Source organism: Otolemur garnettii, unplaced genomic scaffold (assembly GCF_000181295.1).
Source record: "Otolemur garnettii isolate 467f Iridium unplaced genomic scaffold, OtoGar3 scaffold00060, whole genome shotgun sequence".
NCBI classification, from domain to species: Eukaryota; Metazoa; Chordata; class Mammalia; order Primates; family Galagidae; genus Otolemur; species Otolemur garnettii.
In genome coordinates this window covers 7,513,624-7,524,784 of record NW_003852455.1, presented here as the reverse complement: position 1 = coordinate 7,524,784, position 11,161 = coordinate 7,513,624, and the positions used below count along the sequence as shown (strand labels likewise).

The window sequence follows — 11,161 nt, the reverse complement described above, 5'->3', positions numbered from 1 at the left end:
TTTAGCTATCTCCAACCTGCGTGGGCATGGGTCATATACGTTGGGGTGGCAGGTGGAAGATAAGCACTTAATTCAGCAGAAAGGCAAAGGCTAACTAAAGTATTCTTACATTTCTTTTGTTACCCTTTTGTTTTGTTTTAATCTAATGGAAGACTCTTTCCTTGTAGGAGACAAGGAGAGGGCCTTAGGATCTACTGGGGCAGTCCAGAGGAGCAGTCCATCTTGTCTCGCTGGAATCCGTGGTCCACTGAGGTTCCTTATGCTACCTTCACTGAGCACCCTATGAAATACACCAGTGAGAAGTTCCTCAACATTTGCAAGGTAGGAGGAAGCTTGGGCATTGCTCTTAAATTATCTTTGTTGGTGGAACTATGTAGTTGGTGGAGTTTCAGAATGTGTAATGTTTAGAAAAAAATACAAACTGGGATTTATGTAGATAAAAACTTTCATAGATTGATGGAACTTTTTTTTTTTAGACAGAATTTCACCATGTCACTCTCAGTAGAGTACCTTGGCATCATAGCTCACAGCAATCTCAAACTGTTGGGCTTAAGTGATTCTCTTGCCTTAGCCTGCCAAGTAGCTGGGACTACAGATGCTCACCACAATGCATGGTTATTTTTTTGTTGCAGTTGTTTAGCTGGTCTGGGCTGGGTTCGAACCTACCACCCTCTGTCTATAAGGCTAGGGCCATAACTACTGTGCTATGGGTGCTGAGCCTATAGAACTTTTTAATGTAAGTATTCATTATATTTATTTTTATACAGAACATACTTCTTTTTCCTTCCTAATTGTTTTTTCTGCTTGCCTGTAGGGCGTGTAGACTTTTCCATATTTAATCAAATTCTCATTATTTTATTCAAGGAGAAAATGTGGAATAGTACAAAGTACAGTCAAAGATGGCTCCATGGTCATGCTTGATAAGTGACTTCTCTGTCTCAGCCTTGGTCTCACTTCTAAAATGGAGATAATGAACACTGCTCTTCCTCCCAACCTCACTGGAGTTTTATAAGATTAAATGGAATGACATGTATAATTATTTCATGATACATAAAGCAATTAAAAATATCTTTACATCTTTAAATCTCATCTCCTCAAGTAGATTTTAAACCCATGCATTGGTGGCAAGGGTAGTCTTCCTGTATTCTCTCCTCTATCCTCTCATCTCTCCCAGGGATTTTGAGCAAAGCAAAGGCACCTGAAGGAGTCAGGTGGGAAAAACTGTCAGAGCTGAAAATGCTGAGAAAGATCAAACTTCCTACTTTCAACAAAAGCAGATATGTACATCAAAGTGTGCTGATAGGCCTAGAAATTCTTACCTTCTCTGTTCTTTTTATGTTTATCTTATCAGTAATTCATTTCAGAACATTACACCTTTTTATTTGCTGTAAATTCAAAACTTGGCAATCTGCATCTAAAGTCCTTTTGTGGTTGATGGTATACATACATTTCTTGGAGTATTTTAAACACAACTATTCCTGTATGTATATTTTCATATATACATTTGTTTGTGGGGGTACGTGTATATGTGAAAACAAATATCTCAAATTAGCAGGGGACCTGCTAATTTTATTTTATTTATTTATTTTGCAGTTTTGGCTGGGGCCAGGCTTAAACCCACCACCACCTGGTATATGGGGGCCGGCGCCTTACTCCTTGAGCCACAGGTGCTGCCATCCCCTGCTAATTTTAAATAGAATTTGAGGCAACATATATGTGATTTGAGGCTAAATGAGGTCTTCATTCCCCCCATCTCCAATATGTAGGTGAAGTTGGCTTGAAATACATTCCACTCCCAGGAGAAAATCAATGGTCTTCTCAAGATGTATGCAAATGTTTTCAGAGCTTATGGTGTCATGGTGTACCTTTGGCTCTAACCTAATCTATTTTGGGCATAAAATTAGTTCAATATATGGATCATGTTGCTCTTTATGTTATATTCCTATTTCACAATTTCTGAACGCAAGCATCAATGTCCCTAGACTGATCTTACCACTTATAGCCAACAAAACAAAATGAAAACCAGTAAGAACAACAAACAATACTCACATGAAGGCATTTATGTGAGAGTGGACTCAGGAAGAGCTTCAGGGAGGCAGGGTGGGCTTTGGATTCTTGTTCATGCCCCTAATTTCAAATGCAATATCAGAGTTCCTTGTTTATGAGAAGTCTTATTAGCAATAATACTCTGACACATTGTTCCATGACCTTCTCTCTCATGCTCTTGCCCTTCCCTGTAATCCTTTTCTTACTATTAACAACGAAGGGCAGTTTATATTTCTTCTTTTAACATCTGTTAATCCAAGTCAAAGAGCTTAACAATGTATTTTTCATTTCCCTCTGTTAAAAAAAATCTAGTTTTAACTATTAGAATAATGTATTTTTTGAATCTATAGATATACTTTATAGTGAGTAAAAAAAAAATGCCGACTGCCATAGCTATTACAGCTATCACTTCCTGGGCCAATTTGCCTCTAATTCCTTATATCTGATGTATTAGATACTGATTCTCTGAATATCCTTTGCTGGGGGAAGTTCAGGGTGAGGGGTTAAAGAATAAATTCTGTGAACTGCAGAGAAATAGCACGGTGTCATCCCAATACCCTGTAGTGTTTTATCTTGTTCCATTGAATGTAAATACAATGAAATAATTTAAAAAGGAATATGAAAAGTAAAATATCGGAAGGGGTATGGAATAATGATTCCCCAAATACCTGTGAACGTAGTTAGTAGACTAGGGTATTAAACTTTTTCCTGTCTTTCCCATTGGGAAAGGAAAACTGATGTTCAGACAGCTCTTACTGCAAGGAAGGATAGCAGGTGTGAGGCTGGTGCACGTACAGTGCAAATTGATAAACATAAAATTGATACAGTGCAATCACTGTGGATGCTGGTTAGTTGTTTGGTTGGTTTTCAGTTAATCAAACTACTTTTTGGATCTGTTAGGTATACTTCTTTAAGGATTTTCTCCTTAAATTATTATTCCAAATTCTTTTTTTTTTGTTCCTTCCTGATAATAGTCTGGCGCTTTCACTTGCCAAGCTATTATTTATTCAAAGGCCACCCCAAGTCTCAGCTCTCTAGGAAAACAAATGATCTCCATCTGGAATGTGAGATGATGAGCCCTTTGATCCTGTTCCTTGAGTCTTAGTTTCTCTTTTGTTGTTGGTTTTTATGTCACAATATTATTTGTGTTTAGGACATTTTCCAAGATTGGCTTTGATTAAGACCCAGTCATATTATTGTAAAAGAATAAATGAGAAGAGAGATAATTTGGGGGATCTAGAGTCCTTTTAATGTGAATATTTTGGCATCACATAAGACTTTAAAAGGGTGTTCTCAACTGGTTTTTCCATCTCTCTTACGAATGAAATAGGAAAAAGTAGAGGCGTAAGTGGAAAATGTCTAAATCAAACATCTGAGGCAATTTAATTCAGTTTAACAAACCAACTGGGGCACAGGGGTGAGAATAAGGTAAACCTGAGTTACACAGTCAAAATCTTCAAGTTATTGGCAACCTAATGGAAGAACTTATTACTTATAATAATACATTAAAACATTCAAACTTATTCTTACCCAGATATTCTCTTCTAAAACACCTGGACCCTCTTTATTCAAAAAAGTTTTCTGACACTAAGAAAGTGCAGGTATTATGATTGTTGTTAAGGAGACAAACAGAAAAGAGACAAGATTCTTGCCCTAGTGAAGGCATTGCTTAAAAGCAGAGACAGATAAAAATGCAAAGATGTTGAAATTAGCACTAACTTGCTAAAACAGAAGTTTGGACCAAATGAAAAGGAGGTACATGAAGGTATACAGAGATCTTCAAATAATGAGAAATTTGGTTTAGCTGGAGTTTAAACTTAAATAGATCTCACCATAATTTTAATGACTCAGACAATTAAGAACCGAATTCAGTGATTTTTCAACCAGTGTGCTACGGCACACCGGTGTGCCCTGAGAGGATATTAGGTGTGCAGTGAAAACTTTTAAAAATCAATAAATTATTTCCGAAAGAAGTTCAAGTCATTGTAAGTATATTCTTTTTTTTTTTTTTTTAACTCTTTTTCTGGATCAATGTAATTTAAGTGTCCCGGGAAGTTTAACTATACGTTCAAGTGTATTATGAGATGAAAAAGGTTGAAAAACATAGGCCTAAAGTAAGAGGCAGTAAGAAGGAAGAGAACATGATGAGACTTTGAATTATTCCAAATAGAGAACTAGTGGAAGGAGCCAACTGACAAAGCATAGCAGGTGACCAGAGGAGGTCAGAGATGCCCAAGGTTTCTGGCTTGAGCGAATGGTTCCTGGTTCCGTTAATTTGGAAGAAACTGGCAGAGTTGTAGCTTTGGGGGATTCAGTTTAGGAATGCTGAGCTTGAAACATCCACATAATGTGGGGCTGAGTTAGTTCTGTCAGTAGCAGTTTGGATCTGAAGCTCACGAGAGAACGCTGAAGTGGTGGCCTACACTCAGACCAGTCAATGCTGGTCACAGCTGAGAGCCATGGAGCTGGTGGGTGAGGAAGGTACCCAAAGAAAGGGCATTTATGGGAATAATCGGATTCAAGTTTAAATGTGTACTTTCTCTAAGTCTCTTAACATTGATCTATAAAATATTTATACAATACTATACTACATTATTAATACAAAATACATTATTTTTCTTTTTATCTTTCTCACTGACTCTCTATCACGTCCACCTCTGGCAGATGTGATGGTTAAACAGCCTCTTCCCAGACAGTCTTGCTCATCTCCTCACCTCACGAAGGTTTTCCAATCTGTTCACGCACATACTTTGTGTTACTAATACAAAATAACTGTGAAAACAGAAAATAGTCCGGAGGGGGCATTGATTTTAATATTACAGAACTTAAAAAGAATCTCACATATGATTATATAATTGCATGTTATATTTGTTGACTACAGTTTAAATGATATTTTCATATAATTCAACTAGCAAAAGCCCTGTAAAGTTAGGATAGCTATGTTTGTTTTAAAAATGATCACTTACTCGGAGGGATTAAGTGAATTGATTAAGGACATACAATAGCAGTTCTATGTCCACTCCCAAAAAGTTTGCTAATACTCAGGGAAAAGGGTAAAAACCCAAAGGTATTGGGTGTATGACAGAGAGAGAGAGGGGCACTATGTGTACATTCACATTAACTGATATGACATCCTATAATATATCATGCATTGTAAATTGGGGCAATTATTCTCAAATTTTTCATCCACTTTGTATTTACCACTTGTAGTCTTATCTTTTCTTTTCTAGCCACTGCTTTTCTGGGCTTCTGGGGGATGTGGAGAGTACTGCTGGGAAGGACCTGCTCACTGAGCCCAGAGCTATGAAGGATAGTGAGTGGACTGATGGATTAACAGACCAACCATCTTTATTCTTTCTGGCATGTTTACCCATGTTTTTGAGGGAATCATGAAAGGGAACCTGTTTTAGTAAGGAAATTCAACTTTATAACCTGAGCCCTTTGGTTTCCTTTCACAAGAGGTTAACAACTATTCATTGAGTACCTACCCTGCATTGATTACTACAGAATGAGCCATGTGCTAGCAACCTGGAATCCCAAAAAGAGTAAAACACATTTCACCCTTCAGACACTTATGGTGGAGAGGGAGGAGAAGACAGAAATGTAATTAACAAATTATAATAAAGTGGGCTATGACTCTTGAAGGAAGGATTCACAAGGGGTTATGGGAAGAAACAGATAAATCTGAAAGTTAACAGAGGTGATGACATTTGATGTAAAGCTCAAGGTATGGGTTATTTAAGTGTCAAAGAAGGTGAGAGAAGGCATTTTAAGAAAAGGAAACATAATTAGAAGCTGCAAATTATAAAAGTATGTGAAATATTCTTGGATAAAGACTAATTCAGTTTAGCTAGAATTTCAAGCGTGTGGGTGTGCGTACACACTTGTGGGCAGGAACGTAGAACAGGATGTAGAAGTGCAGAAACCTCTCTTGTACAGGGGAAATAGACACTCTGCCTCATCCTTTTATTTTTCTGTATATGCTTGAACTTAGCCAGTCATGGGGTCTCTATACAGATAGATCCATGTAAAATGCACATGATGATATATAGTCTATGAAGCAGTACAACTTCCCAAGTGGTTTCAAGGGTTGGCTATTGAATGGGCTTGCTCTTCATGCTAGTGTGCTTCCCTTCCCAGTGGGGAGGCTGAAACTATAGCCCAAGGGCTTGGAAAACCTGCTCTGTGGAGGAATGTGGGCCTGCAGGCATGAAACCTGGTCTCTTTACCCAGTGTAAACAGGAAGCAAGGGATGGTTGTATCTAAGGAAAACTGAGACTCTAGGCAGTGAACTTCTGGCAGACAGCACCTGAAGCAAACCTGTGGCCCAGGCACCCAGCTGGTAAACAATTGTTCTAAAGTCAAGAAGAATGCCACGCTCCCGCTGCCCCCCTCCCCTGGCTCTACTTTACCTGAACCAGCACACATCCTCTGTGTAACTGGAGTTGTTAAAAACTGACCCCATCCTTTTTTGAGACTGGAATAAAAGGAAGCCAGAGGTGGGTGTATAAAAGCTTTTAGAGAAAAGTATGTGGTTGGTGGCATTCATATCAGATGACACAGCATTTCTGTCACACAGATTGAATTCAGGTGCTTGAAATGCTCAAGAGCCAGCTTGGGGACTTGGCCTTTTGTCTGCCTCTCCTTCAACGCACTTCTTGTCTCTCCATAAACTTGGCCCCCCCACCCCTTTGAAAGAGCTCCCAGAAATGACTGGAAATGAAGTGCATCTGATTCTAATGAAATGCCAAGTTCATTGAGTATGAAATAGTGTCAAGTTTTTCTTTCCAGCACTTTGATTCTGAGACCACAGAGGATTCTTAAGAAATGAAGCTTATGATGAGGACTGAGGAAGCATTCAATAATCCAATTTGGCAAACACTTATGGATCTATGAAAAGGCATCCTGATAATCCAGAGGGTGTTGGCAAGGAAATGTTGAGATGAATTACACTGTGGCTTTCAGGAGATCGTGGTGTGATGATGGTGATGAGGAGGAGGGCATGATGGTGAAAACAGTTAGTGCACATTGATTATTGGCAACAAGCTTGTTTTATTTCCTTTGCAATATGACTTTAAATTCCAGCCTCATCTCATTCCATTCTCCTAACACTTCATGTAATGTAACAGCACACAGGTGCACATGCAGCATATACACAAACCCTTTATTTTACTTAATCTTTACAATTACTGTGTAAGTCTGATGATATTAGTAACTTTATTTTATGGAGGAGAACTATGAAATTCAAAGAGGTTGGTTAGCTTGCACAAAATCACACACCTAGTTAATGCCATAGTTGTAACTTAAGACCAGGTCTGTCTGGTCCCAATACACTTGCTACATCACGCTATACCATGTTCAGTTCAGTGGTTATTAAGAGGGGGTGATTTCTTGTACTGGGGGACATTTGGCAATGTCCCAATGAAATATTTTGGTTGTCCCACTTGGGCCAGGAGCCCTACTGGTATCTGGTGGGTATATGCTAAGAAGGAAGTTTAAGATCATGGAAGGCAGAGGGCATTTTTTTCCTCACAGCTCAGAATTATCTGGCCCCAAACAGCAATAGTCCTAAGAGGGAGAAATCTTGAATTAGTTGCAGGGACAGCCACACGTGTGACTCTACTTCTTAGAAAACTGGATTAAATATTTAAGTGAAGTGTAAGTGAAATGTAATAAAAGAAAGAAAAAAATCATTTTTTACCTTGAGTGTGGGTAGGCATTGTGGAAGAGAAAGGATTTGAGCTTGCTTTTGAATGAGGTGTAGGAGAGAAAGCACGGTAGATCTTTGTGGATTAAATCATAGGTTCCCAGGCAGTTTTATTCTAGTGATTTTCATTTTAAAAAATCTTTTAAAAATAAAATCTTACATGGAACTCAAATACCAAAGTATTTTGACAAAAGTCAAGTCACTCTGACCAATGTGATTGGAAGAACTGAACAAGGTCACCTGCTTAGCTTTTGCCCTGTGTCCACATCCTCTCCCCAAACCCTCAGAAACCTGTTGTTTGAACATTATTCACAGAAATACTTTCTTGCTTTTCAAAAGAATCCAGACTCAGGTGATAAAGTAGATGGTCACCTAACCTATGAAGAAATACAGTGTTTTAGGGAAAAGAATTTGAAAATTAGTGAGTACAATATTTACCTATCCCTTTTGCAAATGAGGAACATGAATCCTTCCCTAAATATTAAAAGTTAACGCTAAATGTACTAAATATTATGATTTTGTAATACCGCTCATAACAGCAGCGTCTAATACAAGAGAGGACTTTAGGAGTGAAGTCAAGTGAGCTGGGTCTAAGCCCTGTTTACTGATTATTTAGCACTGGAAAATTCTCTAACACTTAGACCCTCAGTTTACTTATTATATCCCTACCACATTGCTTACAGTGCCTGGAGTCTTGTACAACAAGAGTTTTTTGAGTTTGCTGATTTTTACTTCCTGTCCTATATCATATCGTTTTGGTTATTAACTTCACTTCATAATTATCATTCCTGACTTCTGGATATGATTGCTATTATGAAAATTTTCACTACAGACATCAACTTTTCATCTGTCTATTCCTTTATGCACCTGGTTCATGTATCCAGTTGTCTACTGAAAATCTGTCAAAGGCCTACTTGGTTAGATAACTCAAACCATACATCAAAAATGTGATTATTAATCTCTGTACCTCACCATTTCCAATCTCTACCACTCTTAGGCTTTCCCAGTTCCCTTACAATGTCACTATCTACCCAGGTGCTTAGGTCAAAAATCTGGGGGGCATCTTCCATGCCTCTCTTCTCTTTAACCCCGAATGCAAACATGTCAGCCAGTTCTGTGGCTCTATCCCTCCCCCGCTCCAAGTCTCTGCTGCAACCTTGGTCCAAGCCACCATCATCTCTTGCCTGGACTATTGAAGTGGTTCCCAAACACCTCTTGCCCTCCTGCTTCCATCTGGACCTTTACAGCACTCTATTTTTGACTCTTTACAGCACCTAAGATTATTTTTTAAAAAATAAAAATCAGGCTCTATGCCCAGAACACAGTGGTTACTGTGCCAGCCATGTACACTGAGGCTGGTGGGTTGGAACCCGGCCTGGGCCAGGTAAACAATGATGACAACTGCAACAAAAAATAGCCTGGCATTGTGGCAGGTGCCTATAGTTCCAGCTACTTGGGAGGCTGAGGCAAGGGAATTGCTTAAGCCTAAGAGTTTGAGGTTACTGTGAGCTGGGATGCCACAGCTCTACTGAGGGTGGCATAGTGAGACTCCGTCTCAAAAAAAAAAAATGAATAAAAAATAAATAAATAAATAAATAAATAACAATAAAAATCATATACCAATTGAACCTCTTCTTAAAGTCACTTCATAATCCAAAGTCCTTCATATGGCCACACTGAGTCTTCGTGCCTGCTCCAGCCTCCCTCTTCTATCTCTGTCATCCAGTTGCATAGGCCTTTTGGGGGCTCCTTGAATAAACTAAATTTATCCTTCCCTCACAGCTTTGGCAGATGCCATTTTTTTCCTGCCTGGAACACTTTCTCCACATGCCTCACTATTTTTTATCATTTAAGTGTGATCTCATCAGAAAGACTTGCCTTGAATATGATACATGAAGTAATCCTCAAATCAATCACTTTTTATGTCTTTACCACGTTTTATTTTTCTCCTAGAATTTATCGCCATTGAAAATCACATATATCTGCTTGTTTTTTCTTTTGGTCTCTTATCATAACATAAACTCCAGGAGAGCAGGGTTTTGGCTCCTGTTCAAGTGCTTAACATCGCCAGAATATGGGCAATGAGAGAGTTCATCAATATTTTGCGAATGATTTTTAGGTGCCTTTTCATCTGTTAGTGACACAGAGAATTACTTTAGAGTACTAATGCTGATGGAAATCATGTGTATTCACACACAAAAATTAAAGTAGCTGAAACTAAAATGGTGCTGGGCAAATTTAATGAACAAACTGAAAAGTTACATATTGTTTTTTATAGTAAGAAGCAAAATTTAGCCTGAGGAAAGCTCGTCTCAATAAGAGTTTAACACGATTGTTGACTGAGTTAAACATGATTATTAACTGTAACAGAGTTAAATTTAACAATCTATATTTAAAAAGTAGGAGTCACTGCAGCTCCAGAAGCGTGGTCAGGCTTTGTGAGGACTGGCCGGGCAGGGGCAGTGGTGTCTCTGGACCTACTCTGCCTCACTAACTCTATGCCTTCCCCTTTTCTTCCTTAGTTGTCTGGGTTCACATCTAAGCTTGTTCCAGCTATCCAGAATGCTTGCAAGGATTCCCCCGGATCTGGAAAAGGGAAGAGGCTGTCGGTGTTAACTGAACCCATTTTGATTGAGACCTACGCGGGGCTGATGTCATTCATTGGAAATCGCAACAAGCTTGGCTACTCCCTTGCCCGTGGGAGTATTGGCTTTTGAGACTCTTTTTTGGTACCATATGTACAGCCCCCACAGAGTTGTCATTATGGAAGATTCCAATTCAGCCCACCGTATTTTTTTCTGAAACAATTAATTACCTTTAAATAGCACTGCATTATTTTGAATATCTAATATTTCGGGAAATCTAAAAGCTTGATTGAACTGATAGATCCACACTTCAGAACTCAAAGAAGAATAATTAAATTTCCTTAATTCTAGAAAATAAATACTGATAAGCTCATCAAATAATATTATCAAATGAGGGCCTGATTATAACCTTGGGGAAGGCTCTCTGGGTTCTTATTCCTCTGGCTCTCTAAATGCCTCTGATACTGATGTATTTTTCACTGGGGGCTCATAGTCTCTATTATTTTAGCTACCATTTTAATGAGAATGATTTCCAAATCTGTATTCCCATCATCCTCAATATTTATTCCACAATTCAGTTTTTCATTTCTGTCTGCCAATCATCTACACATTAATGTTCTAATGGCACCCAGCATTCAGCATCTTCAAAATCCAGGATTTTTCTATGGTGTTGTTATGGTTCCAGTTATCCATCCCTGAAATCTATCAGTTTTAATGTTTCTAAATTCTTTGCCAAATAAATATGTCCTATACAGTGCCATATCTGTGCATGGCTTAGCATTGTACCCTAATGCCCGAATGTTAAAAATTAAAGCTCATTTTA

General features: G+C 38.5%; 1 protein-coding gene across 1 annotated transcript in view; it reads left to right on the top strand.

The window, feature by feature from the left end:
- The window catches only part of TPRG1 (tumor protein p63 regulated 1), a 113,972-nt gene extending 103,256 nt beyond the window's left edge, over positions 1-10,716 (top strand). Inside the window, exons 4-5 of the mRNA XM_003792708.2 lie at positions 168-321; positions 10,276-10,716. Coding sequence (XP_003792756.1) covers positions 168-321; positions 10,276-10,470 — 349 coding nt within the window. The 3' untranslated portion in view covers positions 10,471-10,716. The remainder of the gene's footprint in view (positions 1-167; positions 322-10,275) is intronic.
- Positions 10,717-11,161: the final 445 nt, after the last annotated feature.